Source organism: Bidens hawaiensis, unplaced genomic scaffold, assembly GCF_021521415.1.
Source record: "Bidens hawaiensis isolate Kalapana, Puna unplaced genomic scaffold, B.hawaiensis_p1.1 tig00064946_1, whole genome shotgun sequence".
NCBI classification, from domain to species: domain Eukaryota; kingdom Viridiplantae; phylum Streptophyta; class Magnoliopsida; order Asterales; family Asteraceae; genus Bidens; species Bidens hawaiensis.
Window position 1 is genome coordinate 23,031 of NW_027506564.1, and position 14,282 is coordinate 37,312.

Here is a 14,282-nt window from a genome sequence, read left to right on the forward strand (position 1 = left end):
GATTTTATGTCTATATTAATTCAAATAGTAATAAGGAACACATTGACTACACTATTCTTCGGGATAAATTTTTTGCAGGACTAGGTGGTGTTCTCTTAGTCTTAAGTTTAAGTTTATTAAGTGCATACCAAAAGGGCATTTAGGGTAATGATATGAAGCTTTTGAAAGCATATGCATCCCAAACGATAGGAGGGAACCCCGTGCGGTTCGGATATGTGAAAATCATCACCGAAACCAAAACTGATGATTCAGTTGTGATCGATTCGGATATGTATCAAAAATATAACTCGGTTTTTTAACATATGAAGTGTTGTGACAATTTGGACTGAACTTTTTCGTTAAGGCCCTTTATTTTGAGACCATACAAAGGTATTTTCTTTGGTGGCCTTATCCTTTTGTAAAACTTGAAAGTCTCCTTCAAGACTTTGAACAAGTCTTCCATGTGGGGTAAGTAGTTGTGGTTTCAATAGCCTTCAATTCTGACCCATAGTGATTTCATAAATTAGTACTTCCTCCATTTCTTTACATGTGTTACAGTTTGAAAAACACAAAGTTTAAGAAAGTGTGAATGATTGTACTTTTTGATTAACAGATGACTATAATGCCCTTAATATATATAAAAAGACAAAATTTAAGAAAGTTTGAATAATTGATTTGTGTAAGAGTAAATTTGAAAATTAGTTAATAAATTTTGAAAGTGAACATTTGTAATGTGACAAACTAAAAATGAAATGTTAACAATTTCAAAGGCATGGAGGGAGTACTTAATTGTAGTAATTCAAATTGTAAACAAATTGGATATTATAAAAATATAAATGAAGATATAAAAGCTAGGCATGTATAAAAATAGGTCGGAAATTGATGAAAATTGTAATGGTTAGGTTTAGCTAAGTCGGTTAACCAAGGGTGCAAAACTGAAACCGAAACCACAACCACAACCACAACCATAAGTTTCATGACAATTCACTAGGACCAACCAAATTTATTATCTATATGTTCTACAATGTAAAAATTCTAGTTATATATATACAAAATAAATCATACTTTCAAACGTTTTCTACCTTAAGAAGGGGGAAATGATCCGTCACGTCACCGGAATTCTTCTCTGCCTCGGTCTTCACTGCTGCGGCCACGCTGCAACGTAGCAACATCTGACATACCTCTTGCATGGAGGGTCTATCGGTCGGCAAGTTGCGAGTGCACCAAAGCCCGAGTTTAAACACGTTAGTCATATCATTAATATAGCTAGGCTCGTTAACTTCATTGTCTAAAGCATCTACAATCGGTGCACCACATTGAGCTCGTTGCCATGCCCATTCGGCTAGTGACAAACTTTCATTGCCATCGCTCGCTTCTTTTCCTGTTGTTAACTCTAATAATATCACCCAAAGCTATAAACGTCTATCTTTTCATTCACTCTTGTCATGTTGGCATATTCTGTAAAAAAATGTTATATATTATATTAGCATGTGAAGTAACATAAGCACATTATAGTTTTGTGGATCATAAAACTCTACCTGGAGCCATGTATCCGAACGAGCCAGCCACGGTTGACATCGAGTTGAGCTCACTTTCTTTAGCTAGTATCCTGGCTAACCCGAAATTGGCTATCTTTGCATTGAAATCACTATCCAAAAGCACGTTGCTTGATTTCACATCCCGGTGAATTTCCGCTGGAACACAATCGTCATGCATATAACATAAACCACGAGCCACCCCCAATGCAATGTGCAACCTTTTAGGCCAATCAAGCACCATATGGCGCACCGAGCCATTGAGCCCACGACTCGATGGAGCCCTCTTTCCGTGCAGCCAACGATCCAAGCTTCGGTTCTCTAAGTACTCATACACAAGCAGCTTTGAGTTGTCGGACGAAATGCAACCTAAGAGTTTAACTATGTTTGAGTGGCGAATCGCGCTTAGTATCTCAACTTCTGATAGAAACTCCTTCTCCAACCTTTGATCTAAATCTTTTTTACTTGAAATCTTTTTTACCGCCACGGACTCCCCCGATCGATTTACCGGGACCCGGTACACCTTCCCCTAACCACCGTGCCCTATCACATTATTCTCAGTCAACCGAGGCAAGATCGTATACTCCGTGAAGTTTAACTTTTGGAAAGAAGTGAAATTCCAATTCAAATCATTATCTCTCCTTCGGTAATGAACAATAACATATCCAGTCACTAGTACCGCTACAACGAACAATACCGTCGCTATGCTTGCGATTACCGCCACAAACTTAGTAGATATCTTCTTAGACGATGGTGTTCCGGTCCGGGAACTGCAAGCACTAAGGCCCAGTGACGGGTTATTGGAACAGAGCCCATGATTGTTAAGGAAACTTTGATCAAAGGCGCCATTATCGAATTGACTCGGAATGGTTCCCGTGAGATTATTACCTGAAAGATCAATCGAATTGAGCGAGATACTGAACTGACTCGGTATCTGGCCCGAAAGATTGTTTCTTGACAAATCCAACACATTGAGAGTACTTAATAACTCGAGACCCACCGGAATCTGACCAGTGAGGTGGTTTCCACTGAGTTTCAAAGTACTGAGTGAGTTCCAGGAGACGATAGTCGTCGGAATGTCACCGGAAAACTGGTTTCCGTCCAACATTAAAGTCAGTAAATTAGGAAGTGCTGTTAACTCTTGTGGAATTGCACCATGGAGTAAATTATAACTTGCTTTGAAAACCACAAGACTTGTCCAAGAGGATACTTGAATGGGAATTTGACCAGAAAAGTTGTTATTGCTAACTTCAAGTGTTGACAAAATCGGCCCCAATTTCACCGGCAACTCGCCGGAAAACATATTCCCGCCTATTTTCACTCTTTCTAATCTCGAACCCGTCCACAGCCCATCCGGGATTGATCCCGAAAACCGGTTCCCGTGCACCTGAAAGCTCTTCAAACTGCTACAGTTTCCGAGTGAGTCCGGGATCTCACCAGAAAGATTGTTATTAAAAACCTCCAACCCTTTAAGCTGCCCGTTGTAGCATAAATCTTCCGGAAGGTTGCCGGAGAACTTGTTGTCAGCTACGTCGAATATTTTCAGGTCAGAGTACCTTCCAATGCCCGGTGGGAACTGGCCGGACAAGTAGTTGCTGAAAATTCGAATATCTAAGAGGTTAGGCAATCGAGCGATACCTACTGGAAGTTGGCCAGTTAATTGGTTGATCATGAGGCTTAAGTTCCATAAAAGCATCAGATTCCCGAAACCCTCTGGGATTTTTCCTGTCAGCTTGTTGGCAGAGAGGTCAATGATCTCCATGTTTAATGATTCAATTGTAACTGGGATTTCGCCGGTCAAGTTGTTCCCGTATAGGAAGATTTGTGTTAAGTTTTTTAACTTGAACATATGAAGAGGTAGGTCCCAGCAGAGCCCAGTTGGACCCGCAAGACTCACCTTGAAGAGGGACGTCTACGCAACGACCAACTGCTTCCGCAGAACCCACCATGCTCAGAGAAGACCTTACGCGCAGTACGCCAGCTGTTCCCGCAGGGAAAGCCTCCCAATGGTGTACCCCGCTTGTTCCCGCAGTTGCGGATACAAGCCATCAGGGAAGGCTACCCGCACTGATAGCAAGGCTACACGCACAAGGCACTAACTCTTGATACTTCAGTAATGTCACCTGAAGGAATGAGCAAGGCGGGAATACTCCCGCCCAAATGAGCCAGTCCGTATGCTTCTGGAAGATATTTTGTACTATACCTGCCAAGGTATGGGCAAAACAGACGATCTGACCAAAACAGCCCATGAACCAATCACAGGGTGACAGCTCACCGACAACAGTACGAGGAGGAGCACCCTCTAGTACTGTTTGTCACTATTAGCCGCTGCCTACTCACCAACCCTTACTATGGGACGTGCGTAGCCTACAGTTGGTGGAACAGTGCATAGCCGGCAGTAAAGGAAAAGTATACGGCCGGCCTTGTCACTATCGGCCGCAGCCTATCCACCAACCAGCATGGCTTGTGCGTAGCCCACTGTTGGTAGAACAGGAATACTATTCAGCCGGCTGTACCTTCTTGGAAACCTACCTTCGGCTATAAATACTCCAACACCTTGGAATGGTAAGGACATCATCTGATATCTCATTATCTTATCTTCTCTAGCAATCTCTTAATATACACTTATATTCAGAGCAATCTAGTCTGATTCTCACGCCGGAGGGTGGTCACAAGGAGGAACCCCCCCTTCTCAGTGACGAGCTTACGGTGTCTGTTTTGCAGGTCACCTGAAGAACAACTTTCTTTGCTGGACCTCATCCTCGTGGGAAACATCTATTTAACCCCCAGATTATCCGTAATCTGCCCGGGGTCGATTAGTGTTTCTTCATTGGCGCCATCCATGGGACAAAAAAGCTAGAACTAATTCTTAGTTTTTTCAAAATTTCTGAACAAATGGTTAACGTTACTCCGGTCCCAAAGCCAGTAAGTGACCAAGAAACCCCGGTAACCACAACCCCAGCAACTGGGGGGAACACCGGCTGTTATACAAATTTTACGAACACTACCCCGGTTACCCAAGCCGGGACAAGTGCAGTAAACAATATTTCACTGGGTTCACTGATGCCCAGTTGGAGAAACGGACGAGGGTCCCTCGCCAAACACTCGATCAAGTTAAGGCGTGGGCCGAAGCACGTCAGAAAGAGTTCCAAGCTGAGTTGGATGAACGCTTGCGTTCACTTCAACAGGCTGACGAATTCGGCAGTACTCGCCAACATCTCAACATGAACAGTGAGTGCGAGTACTAAGACGATGAGCGGGAAGAATCCGATACCGACGCAAACCCTCGCCATAAGGTAAAAGGGAAGCGTAAGGAAACGGACTTCCAACCGACAAGGAATTTTGGAGAAACCTTTAAACCAACGAACGCGGGGAGAAACCCACGTGACTTTTCCAAAACCTTTAGACCAACTGCTGCAAATGCAGGAAAGTCCAAGTTTGCAAGGGATATTGCGGAAGCAATCGCCCCGAGAAGTGCCAAACAAATGTCCAACATCGGCACTTATGATGGTCTATCCGACCCAGACGACCACTTGAACAGATTCATTGCGGGGGCAACCGTCAGTAACTGGACGGAACCCATGTGGTGTTATATGTTCCAGATGACTCTGGTTGGAGCGGCCAAGGCATGGTTCGATCGTTTACCGGTCCACCACATCTATGATTGGGCGGACTTTCAGAACAAGTTCAGCCAACACTTCAGCCAACAGAGGAAATATACTGAAGAATAGTGGACGATCCTCAACTGCGTTAGAGAGGAGGATGAATCTTTACTAGACTTCATCACTCGCTTCAACTCCAAAAATCTGAGTCTGGGCAACATAAGTGAAGATCTTGTTCGCGCCGCTTTCATCCAGGGCGTCGAATACCCAGAGCTTATCCGCACATTGACGGGTAAGGACGGCATGCCATCCACATGGGATGCCATCATGACGGCGGCCAAGCGCTTTGCCGAGACGGAGAAGCAACTGGGAAGGGATCTTCCCCAGAGTACACACCTCTACACGCAAAGGACTAGAGAAAACAATGTTCGGATCGCCCGGCAGAACAAAAAGAGGAAGCTAGGTATTTGGCAGTCAAGGGTAAACTTTGACACCTCATCCAGCTCTCGCCCTCTTGTTGGCGGAAGGGATAACACACACCCTTCAAGCCGAAAACACCGGTGGACGCCACTCACCAAAAGCGTCACGGAGATATTTGCCACCGAAAAACTACCATGGCCAAAAGCTCCAATGATCCGGCAGCGACCTAATGCGGATCAAAGCAAATCCTGTGACTTCCACGGGACAAAAGGTCATAGTACGGAGGAGTGTACATCCTTGAAGGATATTGTTGAAACATTCGTCAAGGATGGAAGACTTGCACACCTTGTGGCATCAATCAAGAAGGGAGGAAGGAATGATAACCGGTACAGAGGCAACGGACGAAAGCCCGTTGACATCAGCATCAACATGGTTCATGGCAACATCAGAGGAAGAAAAAGGCGAGCGACAGAACCATGCGCGTGGAAGGAAGCTGAGGTACGCTTCCCGCGAGTGCCAGGAGGACCCAGCAAAGAAGGCCCTATCGTCATCAAAAGCCAGCTGGGGCACTACATCACTTCTCGCACTCTTGCTGACAACGGCGCCTCGTCAACGATGATGTACAGGCAGTTCTTCGACAAGCTAGATGACGAAGACAAGGAACGTCTGGAAACGGTCTACGCCTCGATGGAAGGGTTCGACGGCAGCACAAACACCCCCTGGGTATCCTATCTTTCCCCGTCACTCTTACGGACGGGAATCACTCATGCACAGAAGACGTGGATTTTGTCGTGATGAGGAAGCCACACCACACATATGACATTCTCTTCGGAAGAGACGGGATGGCAAGATTTAACGCCGTGGTATCTTCAGTCCACGGCATGATGGGATGGCCAACAGCTGAGGGTGTAGCGATGATCACCGGCATTCCCCAGGTATGCATCGCATCTGTCTCATCTAAACCCAAACCAAAGATGGCTAAACCAACCATCACCGAACCGGAAAGATGGGCCTTCAACGGCAAATACCCTGACCAGGCCGTTACCATTGGCCCAACAGTTGTTGATCCCACACGCACCTTACTCAAACGCTTACTACAGAAAAACGCTGACATCTTCGCGTGGACACCAGCTGACATGACTGGTGTACCCCGAAGTAAGGCAGAGCATAAGCTCAAGTGCGATCCGGCTGCTACGCCAGTCGTACAAAAGCGCAGAGTAATGGGGCCAGAACAAACTAACGCGTGTAGAACCCAAGTCAAGGAACTCCTTGACGCAGGCATCGTACGCGTTAGCAGATATCAAACATGGGTTGCAAATCCCGTTATGGTACCAAAGAATAACAAACAATGGCGCATGTGCATAGATTTCAAGGACTTAAACAAAGCATGCCCCAAAGATTGTTATCCGTTACCCGAAATTGATCTTAAGGTGGATTCGTTAGCACCGTTTCGCCTTAAATGCTTCCTGGATGCGTATAAGGGGTACCATCAAATCCACATGGCCGTTGATGATCAGGACAAAACCGCTTTTCGGACGCCCGATGGTACATTTTGTTATCAAATGATGCCATTTGGACTTAAGAATGCTGGGTCCACATACCAACGCCTGATGGACAACCAGTTTCATGCCCAAATTGGGAGGAACTTGGAAGTCTACATGGATGACTTGGTCATCAAAAGCCCTGACTTAGAAGCGATGTTGAAAGACATCGAAGAAACTTTCAACACGCTCAGGAAGATAAACATGAAGCTCAACTCGAGCAAGTGTGCCTTTGGAATGGAAGAAGGGAAGTTCTTGGGGGTTATCGTCACTAAAGATGGCTTCAGAGCGAACCCTGAAAAGGTCAAAGCCATTATCAAAATGGAATCACCTACTACCATCAAACAGGCTCAGACACTGAATGGACGACTAGTCGCACTTAATCGCTTCTTGGCAAACCACGCGGATAAGTCGTTTCCTTTCGTGTCAATGTTGAGAAACTGTTTAAAGAAAACGCACTTCCGCTGGACACCAGAAGCGGAAGCAGCTTTTCAGGAGATTCGGTCACGCTTGATCGAACTCCCAACGCTCACAGCACCAGAAGCGGGGGAGGGGTTAATCCTATACCTTTCCGCAACAGATAGAGCAACCGGGGCGGTCCTGCTAATTGAACGGAAAGGTATCCAGATGCCAATCTATTATGTCAGCCGTATCCTAACAGACGTAGAAACCCGGTACTCTACCCTCGAAAAATTAGTCTTAGCACTTATACACGCTTCACGCAGGTTAAGACGATATTTCCAGGGTCACCCAATCACCATTCTCTCCAACTTCAAACTTGCAAACGTTCTACGCAAACCCGAGTTATCGGGACGCCTAGCCAAATGGGCAATTGAGTTGGGGGAATACGCGATAAAGTATAAGCCAAGACCAGCCATAAAAGGCCAGGTTTTGGCCGACTTTATTGCGGAAGTGCCTGCATCGCGGGAAAAAGAGTGCCAGGAAGAGGCTCAACCCTCTCCAGCACAGGACATCAATGATGTCTGGCGACTCTACACTGATGGAGCAGCCAGTAACGAGGGTTCAGGCGCAGGGCTGAAACTAACCAACCCAGCAGGCCAAGAATACACTTACGCTATTCGACTGGATTTTCCAAGTACGAATAACGAAGCCGAGTATGAAGCATTCTTGGCCGGGCTGAGAATTGCGCGTAAGATGGGAGTGAAACGCTTGGAAGCCCACGTGGATTCCATGTTAGTAGCCAATCAAATCAACGGGACGTATACGGCCGTGAACGACACAATGGCCCTGTACCTCGCACAAGCAAAAACCCTTATGCGCGATTTTAACGATTGCAAAGTCATACATGTCAAGCGTAGTGAAAATAAATCTGCGGATGCGTTAAGCAAGCTTGCATCATTAGCCTTCACCCACTTGGGAAAGGACATCCGCATTGAACTCCTCGAGGCACCTTCAGTCCCACACAAGGAAATTTGTGTCATCCAAACCGGCACAGAAACGTGGATGACACCAATAATAAATTACCTTGCGGCAGATACACTACCAGAGTCAAAAACACAGGCAAGAAAACTACGCTGTAAAGCACTGAATTATCAACTCATCGATGACATCCTTTACAGACGTAACTTTCTTGGCCCACTCTTAAGATGTGTGGACAACCAAGATGCTGACTACCTCCTAAGGGAAGTACAAGAAGACATCTGTGGAGTACACGCAGGTCCACGCCCTGTTGTAGCTAAGCTAAACAACGCGGGATACTTTTGGCCGGGGATGCATACGGATGTGCTGGCATACATCAGAAAATGCAGGTCTTGTCAGCTCTACGCACCCAACACGCATCGCCCGAAGAATGAACTTGTTCCAGTCACCTCTTCATGGCCATTTCAGAAGTGGGCCATCGATGTGACAGGCCCATTTCCTACAGCAGCAGGAAATGTTCAGTTCCTAGTGGTAGCCATCGACTACTTCACCAAGTGGATAGAAGCAAAACCCTTAGCCCAAACAACCGCGAAACATATCAAAAAATTTATTTGGGAATTTATTATTTGTCGTTTTGGACTTCCACAGAATTTGGTGAGCGATAACGGCACCAACTTTGCTGAAAAGAAGCTACAAAAGTGGCTGGAAGAACTTCAAATCACCCACACTTTTACCTCAGTGGCGCACCCGCAGGGTAATGGTGAGGTAGAAAGAGCAAATAAGAGCATCGTCGGAGGCATAAAGAAAAGACTCTTGGAACACAGATCCGGCTGGGTGGACGAGCTTCCGCACGTCCTTTGGGCAAACAGAACGCTGAAAAAGGCCAGTACGGGAGAAACCCCGTTCAGTCTCACTTATGGCACTGAAGCCATGGTCCCGGTCGAAATTGGTTTACCTTCACCAAGGGTCTTGATTCAGCCAGAAGACAATGATGCGGAAAGACGGTTAGACCTTATGCTAACCGAGGAACGCAGAGACTTAGCTGCAGTGCGTGAAGAGAACTACAAGCGACAAATGCAAAAGTACTACAACACGCGGGTAAAACTCTGCAACTTCAATGTAGGAGACTACATACTGCGTAACAACGAGGCTTCGAACCAACAACGCCCAGGAAAACTGGCCCCGGTCTGGGAAGGGCCATACATTATCAAAGAAGTTCTGGGAAAGGGCGCATACCGGCTCGAAAGGCTCGATGGCACTCCCATCCCAAGAACATGGAATGGAGCTCAATTACGCAAATGTTATATGTAGATCAATTCCAAACTTGTAAAGAAAAGACCTAGAGCCACTTCTAATGGAAATGATTCTCCTTTCACAATGTGTTGATAGCCTTACCTTTATACTTATGAACTTCCCACACTGATGTGCCGGTATTCAACGCATAAATATGGGAAGAAGTAAGTCGTTACGTGTGGAAGGCGGCAAAACCCGCATAAACACAAAACGGTAAAAATTTCAAAAGGAAAACCTTCACGCAGGTCAGTCATAGGTAAACTTTGGTCATCCCACTAAATGAAAGTGCCGGTCCTAGCCGCACAAATCATGATAGAGGAAACTGAACTAACCTATTGACAACCGCGCGTTGAACGGTTAACTTATTCAAAATGCTTAGAAAATTTCTAACAGAATGAGGAAAACCTCCACGCAGGTCAAATGTAGGCAAAGTTTAGCCATCCTACTAAGTGCAAGTGACGGTCTTACCCGCACAATCACGAACGAGGAAGCAAAACTTCAACCTATTATCTACCGCGTTCAAAGGTTAACTTATTCTAAACACTTAGAAAATTTCAAAGGAAAAGATGAGGAAAACTTCCACGCAGGTGAGATATAGGTAAAGTTAAGCCATCCTACTAAGTGCAAGTGACGGTCTTATCCGCACAATCATGAAAGAGGACGAAAAAATTATTATCTACCACGTTGAAAAGTTAAATTATCTAAGTACTAAAGAAATTGCTAAGTTAAATCAGAATATGCGTGAAATAAACAAGGCAAGGGATTGGCAAATAATCTTTATTCCATCGAAATTCAAATATTACAAAGATTGCTGGGTACATACCCGCATACAAAAGAAGCTATACAAAAATAAAAATCTACTCTAATGATGGAAAGGGATCTTCAGGATCAAGCTTCAGGACCACTTCCACTTGGACCCGCACCATCAGTAGAGCGTGGCGGTTCAAGGAAAGCTTTAAGGATAGCTTGCCCATCATCAGCAGCAGCGACTTCGTTCACCTTCTCCACCATCGGATGCGGGAAGGCGGCATACTGGTTCACTGCTTGGTCATAAACAGCTTCAGTATCCACATCATTCAAAGGGAAGTTGGAAGGCGGGATTCCTTTCTCAACAAACCCTAGACCAAGCAGGAAGCCGACCTTTTCCCCATCCTCATGAGAAGCGTTGAGGGCTGCGCTCATGGCATCGTCGTATGATGTGTCCGTAAAGACTCGATGCACAACCTACAAGAAAAAATACAAGTATCAAAACCTTTTCTATTTACAAAGAAAAGCGTAAAGACATTATGAAGTTAAGCTTACCTGAGACAACGCTTCTCGAAGAAGCCATTCCTTGGCAACCAGAGCCTCTTGGAGGGCGGCTTGAGCATGGTTACGGGCGCGTTCGGCTTCACTTTTATTGAGGTTGGCAAGCAACACTTCCTTTGCAGCAGCCTCTTCAACGCCCTTTATCTTCCGCTCAGTGTGGTCAAGCACGCCCCTCTGGTCCAAGATCTCTTGGAGCTTCTTGGCGTCTTCCATCGCCAAGGCATCATGAGCCTGTTGGAGCGCCTCTAGTTTGGCTTTAAGTTCCTCATTCTCGAGGCGTAGAGGCTCAGCAACAGCTTCAGCCTTGGTGGCCCTCTCGGTTGCGTTCAGTGCAGTTTCCTTAGCCAGCCGAAGCTGTTCGTTAACAGCTTGGGCAGCCTTGGAACGGGCCTCGAGCCGGGCCTGAACTTCAACCTCGAGGGCCTTGAAGGCCTTCTCCTTTTCCGCAGCCACTGCGGTAAGCCTCCTATTCTCCTCCCGGACAGCCCGCGCCTGAGCTACTTCTTGGATGCGAGCTGCTTTTAACTTGTCGTTTTCACGACAAAGCAGCTCGACGCGCGGCTGCATCCGGGCCAGGAGAACCCGAAGCTCATTGGTTAGCCTACCCTCCTGGTAGCTAGCCATGGCTTCTCCCAACGCACCACTGGGAGCTGCGTGACGAGCCCACTCCACGCACTCCACAGGCGTGTGAAGGGTTGTTCCTCGGCGGATGTTCCATCGTGGAACATACACTTCATTGGAATCCGACACTGCAAAAAACAAAAAGCAGTTAGGAAAAGATGATATATAAAAAAAAAAAAAAAAAAAAGGCCAAAAGAACCCTACGCACCTGTAGGGTCGACAACAGGCCGATAGCCGCCAAACCCATCACCTGAACCCAAGGGAAATCCGTCCAAGAGGTCAGGCAGATGGGAAGGAGGCAGAGGTTGGCGAGAAGCCCCAAGCATACCTGAAGGATCGGCCGTCGTTGCCGATGACGGAGGAGGCATGGTGAAGGCCGCCGCGGTAGTAGAAACCAACGGAGGCGAACTCACCGTAGGTGAACTCACAACCGTTGTCGCCGCTGCAGAGTCCGCAGAAAAAGTAACCGCCGGCTCAGTGAAAGATTCAGTAAATATGGCACTGACAGCCGGCGGTGATGTCATCACAGTTGGAACAGTTGGCTCAACGGGATGAGCAACTGAACCAACTGAAGCAGGCGCAGCCGCCTGGGTCGTCGCCTCAGGTAGGCTGACCAAGCCTACCGTCATGGGTCCGGAGGTACTCCTCCCCGCTCCACCCTGGAATGCGGTAGCATCCACGCCTGCACAAAGGAGATAAGTATTAATGATGGAAAGCTATGAGGTTAAAAATAAAGGAAGTTTGTACTCACGGGTTTTCTTGAGCCTAAAAGTGCGGACAGGCGGGGACGAACCCGATGTAGCCGGCCTCTTTACGCCGCTCACCGTCGTCATCCTGGGCTCTCCGGAGGTGACAGTCGTCGCAGCCTCCGGAGCAGTGGTCTTATCACCACCAGGGTTCCCCGCCACCTCCTCGCTCTCGGTCTCTGAATCAGACCGAGGCACCGGATCGGCAGTGGAGGCCACCTTCGCCTTCCCCTTCCCGCCGGCAACCTTCTTCTTCCGCACCAACGGAGGACCATCTGCGGATTCCTCATCAGAACACAAGATTAGAGGAATTCCAGCAGAGGTTTCAGCATTGAGGGGTCGAGGGTTGAATAACGCCTTACCTGGCCGCCTGGCGCTCAGGATCTCGTGGCCTGGCGGGTAGACCTCCACGAACCGATCCGCCGTCTGTTCAAGGATGGGCAACTCGTTCTCATCTAGAGCACGAGTACCCATCCGAGCGGGACTATCAGCCTCCCGCGGATGCAGGAGCGACTGCAAGTCGTTCCCCTCTGAAATAAAAGAAAAACAGTTAGAAGACAAACCTATATAAACAAAGAAGACAGAGCATACCGTAAGGGACAGAGTTCAAACCGTATTCAAGGACGATCGGGATCTTTTGCGCCTCCGCATCCTTCCACACCCGGCTCATCCCGAGCATCACCATCCCGGACTCCGCAAAGCGGTAAACCGGAGATTGGACTCGGAAAATCTTTGAGAACCATTCCGCCTCCTGGTAGTTGGAGGCGTGAAGGCTGGGGAGTGCTTGCCCATTCTTGAACTTCATGGCAAGGGGGATGGCGCGAGCGGAGATATAAAAGAACTCCCGCTTCCATGAACGAAAACTGCGCTCGGTTGCGCAAATCTTCAAACCCTTAATCCGGGTTATCAGAGTATACCACCCCTGGATGCACCTCCAAGAGTAGAAGGTCATCAGGCGGTCGACGAAGGGCTCAACGCCCAGAATCCGGCACACCCACTCGAAGTGGCGAATCTTCGAGATCGCCATCGGGTGTACCTCGGTCAGGTGTACACTGTGCCTCTCCAGAACACGGTACACAAACTTCGTCAAGGGGAACCTAAGATTCCCATAGACAAAGAATGCGGCATATACCCCGATCTTGCCTCTGGGGGCATCATACACCGTCTGGTGAGGTTCAGGAAACTCAGGCTCGAAAGACTCGAGCATGAACTTCCTGACGATGTACTGATATAGATCGACAGGCAGAGCACACTGGCACTCGCCAGCAGTACTCTTGTCATCCTTGTCGGACGTGGATGACAGGTTCTCGGCGTACACCCCAGCCTCCTGGGCTGTAGCCTCAAGATCGTGAGCAGAAGACATCTTGCAGGTATGAAAGAAGAGAACGATTTCAAGAGAATGCTCGACTGAAAAGGAGTATTCGCCAGAAATCGTTTTGAATATGAGAAAAGTGAAAGTGTGAATTACAAAGGACCCTCTCCCCCTTTATATACTAATCGCAATCAATGCGATGAATTTAATGCGGAAGAGAGAGAAATCGCAGGTGCAATGAAACTATGACACGTGGCAATAAGCAAGCTGGCAACAGCTGTTGAAAGGACGCGTGCCATTAATTTCGCGGCCACGCGCCCGAAAATTCGTGCCCACGCGCCTGAAAAAGCACCTGGAATGACCATATACTGTCACGTCGCCATAACTTCCTGCACGTCCTGACACTGTCAGAAGAAACCGTCAGACGACGTTTCAATAGTTTGGACTGTTCTTATCCTTTCACCAACTCTTCGAATTTCAAAATTTCAAAAAGAATCAAAAGCGGGAAAATACCCCTTACCTTGGCAGCCAAGTAACTATAAGAC

The 14,282-nt window shown here is 47.2% G+C and overlaps 2 protein-coding genes across 2 annotated transcripts; both read right to left on the reverse strand.

Annotated features, from left to right (window-relative positions):
• Positions 1 to 929: 929 nt before the first annotated feature.
• On the reverse strand, positions 930 to 3,368 carry LOC143618192 (uncharacterized). The gene is made up of 2 exons (XM_077090493.1): positions 1,518 to 3,368; positions 930 to 1,437 (listed from the first exon to the last, which is right to left on the reverse strand). Exon 1 carries the CDS (start codon positions 3,361 to 3,363, stop codon positions 2,044 to 2,046), a length of 1,320 nt encoding a protein of 439 aa, XP_076946608.1. The 5' UTR covers positions 3,364 to 3,368; the 3' UTR covers positions 930 to 1,437; positions 1,518 to 2,043.
• On the reverse strand, positions 1,047 to 1,758 carry LOC143618191 (MDIS1-interacting receptor like kinase 1-like). Its single transcript, XM_077090492.1, has 2 exons — positions 1,518 to 1,758; positions 1,047 to 1,372 (listed from the first exon to the last, which is right to left on the reverse strand). The coding sequence occupies exons 1-2, from the start codon at positions 1,756 to 1,758 to the stop codon at positions 1,047 to 1,049; spliced, it is 567 nt and encodes a 188-aa protein (XP_076946607.1).
• Positions 3,369 to 14,282: the final 10,914 nt, after the last annotated feature.